Consider the following 13,713-nt stretch of genomic DNA (forward strand, 5'->3'; position numbering starts at 1 on the left):
GCAGAGGGCAGCTGAGGATGGAGCAGGGGACAGGGCCTCACCTGGACACCTGTGTGTGGGCCCCCGGTAGCTCTCATGGAAGCCACTGAGAAGGACCGTGCTGCCTAACGGATCCCTTCCCCCTCAGATCGTGACGAGAGGCTGCGAGACTGTGGAGATGACGCTGAGGAGGAACGGACTGGGCCAGCTGGGCTTCCACGTGAACTTTGAGGGGATCGTGGCTGATGTGGAGCCCTTCGGCTTTGCCTGGAAGGCAGGCCTCCGCCAGGGGAGCCGGCTAGTGGAGGTGTGCAAGGTGGCTGTGGCCACGCTGAGCCACGAACAGATGATCGACCTGCTTCGAACGTCTGTGACCGTCAAGGTGGTCATCATCCAGCCGCACGAGGACGGCTCTCCCCGAAGGTAAGACCAGGAGTCACAGTGCCAGGCTGCCTGTCGGGAGGGCTGTGGGGCAGCAGGCAGGGATAAGAGGCCATGCATTCTCCACAGGAACCTGGTGGTGCCAGCTGGGTCTGGGGCATCCTGTGACCGTCCTGAGAAACCACTGCAGGGCCTGGAGCTCAGAGCCCAGTGGGTGGGGGCGGGCGTGGAAGAGGGAAGTGGCCTGTGCTGCTGGTCGTGGGACTAGGCCTGGCGGAAGCCCACAGCCGTGTGCTGCCTGTGTCCCTGGGCTGGACTGCGGGGCGTCGTGATGCACTCACAGCATTGACCTTTCATTCTTTGTGTGGTTCTTTTAGGATACATGAGGGGGAGACAGGGTTGTGTTTCAGTGTCAGAAGTTTGCTTTCAGTCAGACCACAGTAAACATGGTGCTCCCTGCAGACCGTAGCCCATGCTGCTGTGTGGGGCCTTGGGGTCGTGTCACCATGCAGCTTGTGTCTCCATCCACACTCAGAGCTGCCTGTTGAGAGGCTGCCAAGGCCTGCTGCATGATCATGGGGAACACGGACGCTGTGCGGTTCCTTTCACATCTGCAGCATAGGGACCCTGGGACCTGGTGTCGGTGGTTTATAAACGTTGGCTGGCACGGCCTCTCAGAGCACTCGGAACCTTCTGGCATCACCAGTGTTCCCTACATTTAGTTGAGAGGGGAAAGACCTAAAGTCACCCAAGTTTCTGTCATTTCTTATTGATTTACTCTTCTATATCACAACACAACTGCAGTTTCTCTTTCTTCCTCCCCTCCCAGCCCTTCCCCCACCACCCCAACAAGCTTCTGTTGCATTGAAGGGACTTTCCTATGCAGACAGTCGGTTGGCTGGATCCACTTGTGGACGCCTGACACAACTGTGCCCTTCTCCTTCCTCCTAGTGGCACATGTCTGAGCCACAGGCAGCTGTCACACACTCGGAGTGCGGCTGAGTGTTTTCACTTTAATTAATTCAGTTTAATTAACCACAGGTGGCTCTCCTAGCTGCCCTTTTGGGGTGCTCATCCCTAAACGGGATCTTTTAGACAACAAAGTGCTCTGTGTCATCTTGCTCTCTGCGGCTGATATGCCGCAGTTTGTTAGGTTGGGCTTCACATTTGCCCCCATTTGCTGCTGTGTTTGTTTTCGTGACACTGGGGATGGAACCTGGTCCATGTGCTCCGCCCCTGGGTGCAGCCAGAGCCCCTGGTCTTTCAGTGGCTGTGTTTCCTGTATCTGCCCAATATGTGTGTAAAATGAAGGGTTAAAGTGCTGAGTCCCTGCAGCATTAAAGATCCACAACCGTAAAGTTCCCATAGATGTTTCTCACAGCCTCACCTGCCAGGTCTGCCCGTTAGAGCCATGCTCCCTCACGAACCCCAGGAGCTACACTGAAATGTGTGTGCAAAGAAAGACCAAAAACTGCCTCCCAAGGACAGGCTGGGGCTGACTAAGAGCATACCTTCCTCTCGGCCTTCCTGTAGGCTAACGCACTCTGTAAGTGCACAGAGTGCACTTCGCAGCCACTCCTGAGCCCGTCTGTGGTAGGAATACACAGGGGCAACTTCTGATGGTCTGCTGTGGAAACACACACATGTGGCCTCTGATGGTCTGTGGTGGGAATACGCAAGTGTGACCTCTGATGATGGGGTCAGGTCTTCAGCGTCTCTCAGAGACTGAGTAGTGCAGAACTGAGTAAAAAGGTTTCCAGACCTTGTGTGGGTTTGGTCTGCTGTTGATCTGTGAGAAGTTCTGGAAGCTTTCAGGAGCGTTTGGTAATAAAAATAGTAACATTCTCATTATTCCTGGCATTTCAATCACATGAGTTCAAAGAATAGAATTTCCTAAGGAATATTGAATTGCTTTTCAGCTAAAACAAATAAACAAAACTATAGTGTGAATGTTCTTGCTGCTATCTTTTCCTCAAGAGCATGTTTTTCCTCTAAAGAGACTCTCTTATCTGCCTGGACCTGCTTATAATGAATTCTTTGTTTAATGCAGTTTAGATGGCGTGGGTCTTTATTGGGAGACTTTGCCTTCGTCCCTGCCCTTCCCCAAGCGCACGGCCTTTCTTCTTCATAGCTCTCATGCTCGCTCTCCTCACCTTCAGGGAAGGTTCTGGGTGTTTTAAACCCACAACACATCAAGCAGGGTTCTCGGCTGTCTTCTTGTTCTTTGAATCTGAATCTGAGCTGTTTTAAAGTTCGTATTCACTCTTCCTTATTCATTTTCACTTGTGATGTGTATGGGCCGTGATAACAGCATTTGCTGTACTTAGCTGTGCTCTGTGGCCTGGAGCCCCGTCACACCAGCCCTTGGCTGTGGAAGAGCTGCTGTTCTTTCTGTCAGCACAGTCCAGCCCTGTAGTGTCGGCCCTGTTGGAAAGGAAGAGTGCCTGTGTAGCATGCATGTACGTGTGTGTGTGTGTGTGTGTGTGTGTGTGTGTGTGTGTGTGTGTGTGTTTTGCTAGAGGTCAAGTCCAGGGCCTCAAGACTGCTAGACAGGTGCCACCCAACAGTTCTGAGGCCACTTGGCCTTAAGCTGGCAGAGCCTCTCTCTGAACCTCACAGCTTTGTCCTGCCTCATGCGCTATCAGATATCTTAAGAAACCCAGAAGAGACGCTGAAGGGGAGCGCGTAGCCGCTGACGCATCCTCACTGTTGTGTTGGGTTTAACTTTGGCTTCTTGAGGTGGGGTAGCCAGGCTGGCCTTAGACCCTCCTCTTCTCACCTTAGTGTCTTGAGTGCTAGGTATATAGCCAGGCCCTGATGCACCGAGTCTGCAGTGCTCGGTGCCGGAGGGCTAGGCAGTTAGGAGCACCCGTGTTTGGCTGCTCGTCACCACCTCTCTCTAAGTCCTGGGGAGCCAGGGCCCTGTTCTGGATATCCCTGGACATCAGTAACAAACAATATAAACCTTTAATAAATCTGAAAACTTTTTAAGCACAGCTTACTTTGGTTCCGTGGTCCTAGAGAAAAGTATGCCAGGACTTTCCTGAGGCTCTGACGTCACATTCGCTCTGTGGCGTGGAGCATCAGCTCAGTGTTCTTTCATAAGTTGCTCTCAGAGTCTGTCAGGAAGGAAATTTTAAGTGAACAGTTATGTGCATGCGTCTGTGAGATTTTCCTGTGAAGTTGGCCTCACTGCAGGTTTCGTGAGGATGACAGAAATGGCCAGACTCATTAGTTAGGAGTTGTAACCCTCACCAACACTGTGGAAACTGCTTTCTTTCACACGTATTTACACACACACACACATATATACACACAATAGTCTTACAGGGTAGCCAGGAGAAAATGATCTGACCCAGCACCCATCCACCCCCCGCCCACAGCCTGAGGGGCCTGTAGGTCAATGGGCACTGTGGCTGTCCTCCTATCGGAGGAGCCCGGCTGTGGCTCTCCACTACTGTGCTGGCTGAGTCTTCTGGGGGGAAGGTGTTGGTGTTTCGAAGTCCCGTCCCGACCCAGTCTCCAGGACAGTCCAGCCCCACCATACCACACCCCAGCTAAGAGGAAGGCAGAGCCTTTGGGTTTCTTGTGGAGTTGGGGTGGGTCTTGTTAAGGGACACTCTGTCAGTGACAGCTTAGCGAGAAGGCATCCTCTGTCACCTCTAAGAAGTAACGACTCACAGGAATCATGCCTGACTTGCCACACACTGCTAGCAAGTTTAGTGAATACGTCCAATAAAAATGGAAATGAGCCTCCAGGCCATACGCCTGGCTCCTGAGTCTGTGCTTTGCCGACAAGGATCCACATTTCCATGTGACAGACAACAGAATTTTCTGGAGTCACCTCGAGTCAGAATGGCCGCTTTCATGTGTTCTACAGAATTAAGGCTTCGTGTGCAGGCCTTTGTCTCCTGTTGCCTGACTGCCCGACTCTCTGAGCACAGGGGGAAGGAAAGATGGGAAAGGAGAAACAGAAGAAACCTCCAGTGAGCTTTACAGTTCTGATTTGTCTGTATAGATAATAAGATGGCTGCGGTGTCTCCTCCTGTCTTACCAGCCCTGTGATGATTTTGTTGTGAAATGCAGAACGAGTTGGGGATGTGGGGCTGTAGTGGCCACCTGGTCACCTGGCCACGCTCAGAGTCACAGCGTGTCCTGCCAGTGAAATGGTGCACCATTGGCCTGTGTGTGTCCATTCACTCACTTGTTTATCCAGTCACTCGCTCTCTCTGTCCTTTGTTTATTCATTCATTTGTTCTTGGTCCTCCTTTTTTATATATTGACAAGAAGCTTCTATTGGAAAAAATGTGAGTTCATTTGATTCAGCTGTCAGGGTGGGGAGAACAGGAGGGGTGCTGGGAATCAGATCCCTGTGTGGGATCCCTGTTCCTCCCCACTGGGGCGGTTGGTGACGGTGTGGTTGACAAAGCTGACAGGAAGACAAAGGCCCTGGTGGGTGATGTCGTGGGCCCGTCGGGGAGGAGGGCTCCTTCCAGGCCCCGGGCCAGGCCAGAGGCTCATTGGCCTCCTCACTGGCGTCAGTCCTTCCCTTTCCTTTCTTGGCTTGGGTCGTGACATGGTTTTGGAGGTGTGAGGCTTGGTCACTCGGATGGTCTCCCGGCACTGGGCATTGTCCTGCACCTTCTTCAGGGGCCCTTGGCAGCCTTTGGTGCCAGTGCCCCATTACATGCCATCCATCTCTCAAACTTGACTTTTCAGTCTGCTCCAGACTCCTTCTTTCCTCCAACTGTAGCCTCTCTGTCCCTGTCTCTTCATGCATTCATTTGTCCCTGGCTCATTCATTCACTCACTTGTTTTTTCTTTCCCTCATTCCCTCTGTCCTCTTGTTTGTTTATTCATTCTCTCGTTTGTTCACTGGCTCATTCATTCACTCGTTTATTTATTCATTGTTCACTCATGCAGTTGTTTGTTGGTTCAGTTCATTCTTTCATAACTGTCAACAATTTCTCGTGCCAGAAATTGCTGATCATGTGCGTTGTTGACAGGACAGCGTCATCTTCACCGCGTTGGGACCCCCTTAGTCTGCTGGCACCCTGCATGTCCTTCCTGTGCAAGTGTTGGCTCTTTAAAGCAGAGTTTTGCTAACTGAAGCAGCGCCTTTTTACCTGATAACAACGGTGTGCAGCAGTGTGTAAGGCGGCCTCCTCCTGTTGGCCGGCTTCATTTTACATTTCACATGTGGTGGGTAACACATTAGATAACGGGATTGTAGAGAGTGACACGGCCTTCTCGTGCTGGCCAGGCTATCCTGGCCTTGACGGTGGGCAGCTGCGGGCTCCCCCCTTAGACGACCCTTCATCCAGAGTCGGCCACAAAAACCTGCCAGGACCTTCTTCATGTAACTTAGACGAGTTACAATGCGGCGAACATTTCTTTTCTACGCTGAGTTTCTGATCCTTTCCAGTCTTGTGCCATGTCCAGGGGGTTCAGAGTCCCTAGGAGGAAAGGGGGGCAGCTGAGGAGCTGCTCAGAGCTAGAAGGCCTCATGCCTGTGTGGCACACATCTGTCCCACATGCTGCACACCCATTCGATGCCAGACCTCTCCCTCCTCCTGGCTTGACAGGGGTTGCTCTGAGCTCTGCCGGATCCCCATGGTGGAGTATAAGCTGGACAGTGAGGGCACACCCTGCGAGTACAAGACACCTTTCAGGAGGAACACCACTTGGCACCGTGTGCCCACCCCTGCCCTGCAGCCAGTTTCCAGAGCATCGCCTGTGCCAGGCACTCCTGACCGCCTACAGTGCCAGCCGCTGCTCCCGCAGACCCAGGCCGCCATCCCCCGGAGCACTTCCTTCGATAGGAAGCTGCCAGATGGCACCAGGTAACCCGCTGTCTCCCTCAGACACCGCCTCTCGTCGTGGCTTGCTTTCCTGTCCTCTGGGGCCATCCCTGTGCTCTCCTCTTAGACAGCAAATGCCCACTTACCCACATCTCCTTCCTGGGATGGATTGCTGGGGTCAGAGGGCATCACCGACTGTTGGATGACGCGTCCAGAGTTAGCTCCTCTCACACCGTGAAGTGATGGGCTCGGTGGCATGGGCAGAGCGGATTTGCCTGTGGACACTCGGGCCAGGCAGGCAGGCTAGACGGGCTGCCGCTGACTCTGCTCTCTCCTGCCAGGAGCTCGCCTAGCAACCACTCCTCCTCCAGCGACCCGGGCCCCGGTGGCAGTGGACCCTGGAGACCGCAAGTGGGCTACGATGGGTATGGCTCCCCTGCTTTCCTATCTCCCTGGGGGTCTGTATGCATGCCTGGGATGCATTCCAGAGTGTTTCCCATGGGGGGCTGCGTGGAAGGCCCCTGAGGAGAGAAGGAGGAGCGGGCACTTGTGGCAGCGCAGAGTCCAGCCTAGGAAGCGCCATTCCCTTTGCTTGAACAGAGTCTTCCGCTGTAGTCCACGCTGCTCTCCACCTTGTGGCAATCTACCTCTGTCAGCTCTCAGGCGCTGGGATAATAGGCGTGTGCCACCATGCCCTCAGGGAAGCTCTGTTTCCTCGGACACAGTGTTCACTGGTCTTTCCCAAGCTCTGCTCTCTTTGTGACATGGGAAGGACTTCTGAACACCAGAGTGCAAATCTGAGGACTTGCTGGCCAGGGGCCCGCAGAAAACCCCTGACTTGACAGCAACTCAGAGCCAGAGAATGAGGCTGTCATTGAAGCATTTCCACTAACTGTTGGAAAAGCAAAGCAGAGGCCATCGTGGCAGTAGCCTTTGTGGTTCGTGTCATACCCCAGGAGTCAGCAGTGTGGGCACAACTGGAGACCCATGTGGATACTCGCACACGTGTGTGTACGCGCACTCAAGCACACGCACACACTGACCTTATGTGCGGCTCTTGAGGTGATGTGTACTATGGCAGCCAAGTTGTAGCTGTGCTTTGCGGTCACTCCAGTCCATCTATGGTGGTCAGCAGCCGGGCCCTTTTGTGAACAGAACACAGTCATCCCTGGAAGGCCCAGGCAGCCATGGTGCTGTGTTAAGGTGCAGAGCAGAACTCGAGTCCAGGCATTCTGCTGTCCAGTGTGGGCATTCTGCTGTCCAGTGTGGGCATTCTGCTGTCCAGTGTGGGCGTAGAAGCAGACACTTGTTTCCCTGGTGATGGTTCTGGCCTTTGGATAGCAGACAAAACTCTCCATAGCTACTAAGTATCAAATACCGTTTCTAAGTGGAGCTGTGTATTAGATGAGGAGAGTGGTGTTTTGATTTGTTTTTATGTAACTAGAAAACCCTGTGTGATTTAAGGTCCACAGAATCCATAAGAATCAGGTAGTAAAACACACTCTTGTGTTACAGAGGCCGTGGCCTCTGTCGTGTGCCTGTCCCTGTAGAGGCAGCAGCCATCCCGGGCTGGCTGGGGGTGTCAGGGAAGAATGGCTGGGCTCTCTCTTCGCAGATGCCCCTCCCCTCTCCGGCTCGAGCACCAGGGCCCGGGCTCCGTGGAGTGTGACGGAGCCAGGGAGCACGAGGACATCATAGACGGAGGCAGGCTTCCAGGTGACATGGAACCCCTTGGCGCTGGCCCCCAAAGCTCCCCCACCACCAATAGACCCCTGTGGGCTGGGCCTCGGGCTTGGCTGGCCCCAGCAGAGGAGGTGGCACCTTTGGGTGGCTGAGGGGCCCGGGCGGCTTGGTGTGGTGCGGCTCAGACAAGTGTGTGAGAACACCTGTCGAGACAGACCTCTGAGGTGGCTCTGCCACCTCCTCTGCACACCTGTAACCTGGACGCTGTGAGGCCGTGACTCTGCTCACCTGCCCCACCTGTCTGTTAGACTCTGCCTCACTTCCTCTTGCTAACACTGGGAACTGTGGGTTCGACTCTCTCTATGTCACAGACACCAAATGGCATGGCCCACCTTCCAAAGTCCTGAGCTCCTATAAGGAACGAGGCCTGCAGAGAGATGGAAGCTGCAAAGATTCCCCCAATAAGCTGTCTCACGTGAGTCCTCTTCAAACTGTGCGATGGTGGGCGAATCACTTCTTTTCCTGGGCTGTGTACGTCAGCACAGCACACCTTTGTACAGTGTTCAAGAATAGGCCACATCTCAGCACACAGGAGGACTACATATGGTGCTTCCATGCTTGGGCGTGTGGGATGCACGCCAGCATACCGTGTGGCAGCGTGTGTGTGTGCGTGTGTGTGTGCGTGTGTGTGCTCGTGTGCACGTGTGCGAGTGTGTGTGTGTGTGTGTGTGTGAGTGGTTACTCAAGAGCATGGATTGCGTACCTCATATAGTAGAATGACACACTTGCCAGCAGCACATGGGAGCACACATGTCCCTGCATGCAGCTGGCCAGCATGTGCCCAGTGTGGTGCTCAGTGCTGTGTGGGGAGCATCCCAGCACACAGTAGGTGGCACACCGTGGCAGTGATTGAGAGCGGTTACCACTCAGGAGAATATTCACAAAAGAAGTGAAAGGAAGTGAGAGAAACTGCCTTTATCTCCCCGTTTTTGAAGGGTCTCAAAGAGGCTGTGCAGCAGATTACTATAAAGCCAACACTTATGCTCCCCTGGGAGCCTCGCTGTCGGGGTGTTGGTGACGAGATCCTGTCCCGGGTTAGATAGGCAGGTAACCCTTAGCCGCATGGGACAGTGCGGTGCAGACAGGCAGCCAGAGGAAGCGCAGTGAGGCCTTCTGTTCGAGTCCCTGAGATGTCGGAAAGGCTGCAGCCTGCCGGCGGTGCTGAGGCCAGCTGCTGACCGCAGTCTGTGGTACTCCCACACACTGGCTTATCTAGCCCGAGGCGCCCCAGAGGCGAGCCCCCTAGGAGACTGACTTGAGAAGAGCTTCCGCTGAGCCCTGTACAAGGAGCTGCCTTGCACAGTTTGAAGATGCGGGCGAACGAAGGTGAGCAGATACTCCTGGGTGAGGCTCAGCTCCCTGCGGGGTGTTGGCAGCGAGCTCTGCAGCTCCCATAGTCCTTCGGGAAGAGACTCGGGAAGCCCTGAATCCCTTCCCGAGTTTCCTCACCCACCATTGTCATCACAGTTCTGTCAGAGGAGCACAGCATGTGGGGACCGGGGTGAAGCCGAGGGCCAGCATCGGCATAGGGTCTGGAACCTACCTGGGAGGAGGGCGTTGTCCTGGTCCTTCTCGGGCCGTAACGAGAGCCGATCACAGTGACAGAAGGGGTCTCTCTTCTGTGGCGTTTGCCATTGGTCTTTTAATGCTCCCCTAAAGCCTGGAGATTTTCAGACAGCTGGAATCCTCCTTCTGGGGACATCATTCGGCTCCAGCTCCCTGAGAGCAAGCCCGCGTGCTTGTTTGCAGAGCATCTCATGGCTCCAGAGCACTTCTGTATGGGACCCAAAGGCACTAGAAGCCCAGAAAGTGCCCAGGGGCTAGCTAGACGTTTCTCCATAATGGCTGCCTGAGTCTCCTTCCCCAAACTTGGGGCTGGCACTGGAGCTTTCAGGAGAAATGCCACAGAGACTGTAAATGGCTGCTCTGCTCCTCTACCTAACTTGTCCATCCTCCTCTTCTGTAAATCCTGTCCAGTGGCATTTGTGTGTCACATACCAGTCACTGACTGAAAAGGGATACTGTGCTCATGTCAGGGATAGGAGGGTCAGGAGGCAAGACCTCTACGTCAGACCAGCCTGGCAGGCTGCGGAAATGACTCAGCTTAGTGATGGCCCGAGGTGTGAACTTGAGAGCCAGGGTTCAACTCCCAGCACCCACTAAAAAGTAGGTGCGCTGAGGCACACTCTGAATCCCAGCACTGGGGTGGCAGAAACAAGCAGGTGGATCCGGCCAAGGTCAGATAAAAGTCAGACACTGACTCCAAAAGGAAATAGACTGGCATTCTGAGAAGTGAAACGGAACCTGACCACTGGTGTAAACACACACACACACACACACACACACACACACACACACAGAAAAAAGCCCTGTGTCTATGGCTGGCTCCAGAAGCACATAGCAGTGAGCGCAGGCCTGGCTGTAGCCTCATGTTTGGGGAGGGCAGTGCACTGGGTTTACCCAAAGGCCGCTGGTCTGTCTGTCCTCTGCAGGTTGGGGATAAGAGCTGCTCCAGTCACTCGAGCAGCAACACCCTCTCCAGCAACACCTCCAGCAACAGCGACGACAAGCACTTTGGGTCGGAGGACCTGATGGACCCCGAGCTGCTGGGGCTGACCTACATCAAAGGCGCATCCACCGACAGCGGCATTGACACCGCGCCGTGCCTACCGGCCACCATGCTCGGGCCCGTGCACCTGACAGGCAGCAGGTCCCTGCTGCACGGCCGGTCGGAGCAGTGGGCAGACGCTGCCGATGTCCCGGCTGACAGCGAAAGCGCCAAGGCGTACGCGCTGCACGGCTACGCCTCTGCCATCCCGGCCAGCGCGGCAGAGGGCAGCCTGGGCGACCTCAGCGAGATCTCGTCTCACTCCAGGTGAGCCTGCTGGGGCCAGCTGGGCCTGCCGATGCGGGGGCCGCTCCTGCCGCCCACCTGACAGTCTGCCCTCCTGGGAGCCCCTCTCCCAAACTCTCCAAGTGTACATGCTTACTTCTGTCCTGGAGATCTTGTTCTCCCTTTGCCTTTGAGGGTGATGTCACGTCTCTCCCCCAGCTCAGCCTGGGACCCCAACATCTTTGACAAAGAGCTGCAGATGGGCACTCTTCGTGTCTTGAGTCACGTCCACCTGTCCCAGAGTAGCTGAGGGCAGCAGCACCCCACCTGTCTCTCAGAAACCGCTGCAGACCCCTGGGAGAGGGAAGGCATAGCAGTGGGCTCGCCTGGAGTCACCCCCGCCCAGGTGTGAGCCTGTGCACTCTGCAATGTTCTGTCCTGAAACACACTTGAGGTTGCTCTGTGACCATGAATATACAGCAGGGATTTTGGTTTCGTGTCTGTGTGTGTGTGCACAGAGCACATGGCCAGACAAGGGAGATGGGTCCTCCTGAACTGGAGTCTCAGGCAGTTGTAAGCCATCCAGGATGTGTTCTGGGGACCAAACTCACGTCTTCAGGAGGAGCAGGAGACACTCCTGACTGCTGAGCTGCCTTCCCAGCTTACCCCTGGGATTTTTAAGTACAGAGTCAGCTGGTGGGCCTCATGGTCCAGGCCTATAATCCCAGCTATTTCAAGACCAGTCAGGGTCACCTGGGACAGACTCCACATAAAGGTCAGCTTGGATGCTTTAGTGAGACCCTGTCCCAAAATTAACTGATCTGCTTGTGAAGGAGCTCGAGGCTGTGGCAGAGTCAGCCCCGGGTGCTGGGGTTGAGAGGAAGCTAAATATAAAAGGAATTGTATTCTAAATATAGAAGCATAGTGTGTGTGTGTGTGTGTGTGTGTGTGTGTGTGTGTGTGTGTGTGTGGTTTTGTACTGACAGACACATATATGCCTGTTGAAAAGCTGATAATTTCAGGTTTCTACAGTCTTTTCAAAGACTTGGAGAAGAACGTGTGTCAGTGTCTGTGGCATGGAATCAGGCGGCATGACCTCCTTGTCTCTGGTGCTCTCCTGGCTGGGCTCTGGCTCACTGCCTGGCTTCTCAGAGAGTCCAGCCACAGAGCAGGGCTAGACAAGCCATAATGGGACAGTCCTTCAGGACCTGATGGGCACGGCTCCAGGCAGTGATGCGAATAGGTCTGGGGTTTCTGGTGACAGGCCTCTGTTCCTAAGCAGCAGTTGCCAGAGCTCTCCCTGGAGCCCTTCTCTGCCCTTTCTTGGACATTACCAAAGGACAGTGGCTGCCATCAACACTGTAGACACCAGCAGGGGAAAAGTGCACCCTCATTTTTTCATATAATCAAGGGGGAACTTTTTTTGTCACTGTGACTCATGTCACCCAAATATCTTGAACTGTTGAGGTTTGGCTTGGCCCATCAGGCCAGTGACATCGTCCAGCACCAGACTCCCTAGCTTTCGCCTTTCACACTGTGAGCATTTTCCTTGTGGCTAAAATGTATTGCTACCTGCAGGCCTTGCGTTCCTGGCTGTCCCCAGGTGCGTGGAGCTTTTCTCCAGAGTCTGCAGAAGACATGGTCTCCCTGAGGCATCCCTGTGACCGTTTCTTTTCTCGTTGCCATGACGAAATTCCTGACAAAGGCAACTTAGGGAAGGCAGGGTCTGCTTTGGCTCTCGGTTTGTGAGACACAGTCCGGTGTGGTGGCGGAAGAGCAAGAATGCTGTTCACACAGCGTGAGCCTTCAGGAAGCGGGGAAAGATGCTGGTGCTCGCCTCACTGTCCTCAGGTCCCGGATCGTCTGTGGGATGCTGCTGCCCACATCCAGGACTGTGACACACCCTCAGGCACACATCTAGTCAGGTTGGCAAGACTTAACCATCACACCCCCACCCTCACCTGTCCTTGGCTGAGGGTGTCTGGGCACAGCTGGGGCTGCTGCTGCGTGGGAGCTGCTAAGCAGTGGTGAGAGAGCGGCCACCACGCCAAGGGCGGAGCCCAGAACCAGCTCCTGTGTGTCAGAGTGGCGGGAACAGGCCGAGTGCCGAGAACATTCTACCTGCCCGTAACAGAGTTCCTTCTGCTTAGTAAAGTTCAGGCTAGGTAACGTCACTCAGGACTCAGGGAACTCTGCTTCCTAGGTAGTCCCGCCCCCTTTGCAGGATGGGACACAGTGCAGCTCTGAGCATCTTTTCAAAGTTCAGGGCCCTCGTGAGAGACCTGGAGTCAGGAGCGCCTCCTTCAGTGCGTGTTCCTGGGTGTTCCTGGCTGCAAGAAGGGTGTTCAAAGGATTGAAAGCCATGGCGAGCGGGCTGACACTCCTTGGTGGCCTGTCAGACTGGAGGTGTGGGCAGCTGAGGGCGCCGCCCCCTCCTTCCCTTTACTGTTTCCGTGTGTGTGTGTGTGTGTGTGTGTGTGTGTGTGTGTGTATCGCTGTTCCTGACACAGCAAAGCCCACATACGAGGGGTCCTGCTTCCCATCCAGCAGGCCGTGTGGCCAGCTCTCCCGCACCTGATGTGTCGCCCCTCTGCCTCTCCACAGTGGCTCTCAGCACTCAGGCAGCCCCTCCTCGCACTGCCCCAAGGGCACTGGCTCCCTGGACGGCTCCAGAGTCTACATCGTGACTCACAGCAGTGGGCAGCAGCTGCCCACAGCCACGGCGAAGCCTTACCACAGACAAGGAGCTGCAAACAAGTACATCATTGGCTGGAAGAAGGCAGAAGACAGCCCACCACCTGAGGAAGCCGAGGTGACTGAGTGCCCGAGGTAAGCAACACCCTGTCACGCCCGCATTCACCTGCACCCTCCCTACCTCGGGAGGTACAGCATTTAGGAGGTCAGCCAGGAAAGGCCTGTTTCAAACATGTGTGTGTGTGTGTGTGTGTGTGTGTGTGTGTGTGTGTGTGTGTGTGT

General features: G+C 54.8%; 1 protein-coding gene across 4 annotated transcripts in view; it reads left to right on the top strand.

Annotated features, from left to right (window-relative positions):
* Positions 1-13,713, top strand: part of Sipa1l2 (signal induced proliferation associated 1 like 2) — a 140,547-nt gene that overhangs the window by 103,067 nt on the left and 23,767 nt on the right. For all 4 annotated transcript variants that reach the window (XM_055617545.1, XM_055617548.1, XM_055617546.1 and 1 more), the window contains 7 exons: positions 128-402; positions 5,946-6,203; positions 6,503-6,586; positions 7,777-7,877; positions 8,216-8,319; positions 10,397-10,779; positions 13,342-13,566. In XM_055617545.1, coding sequence (XP_055473520.1) covers positions 128-402; positions 5,946-6,203; positions 6,503-6,586; positions 7,777-7,877; positions 8,216-8,319; positions 10,397-10,779; positions 13,342-13,566 — 1,430 coding nt within the window. The remainder of the gene's footprint in view (positions 1-127; positions 403-5,945; positions 6,204-6,502; positions 6,587-7,776; positions 7,878-8,215; positions 8,320-10,396; positions 10,780-13,341; positions 13,567-13,713) is intronic.

This window comes from Psammomys obesus, unplaced genomic scaffold (assembly GCF_907164565.1).
Source record: "Psammomys obesus unplaced genomic scaffold, mPsaObe1.curated_primary_1811, whole genome shotgun sequence".
Lineage (NCBI taxonomy): Eukaryota > Metazoa > Chordata > Mammalia > Rodentia > Muridae > Psammomys > Psammomys obesus.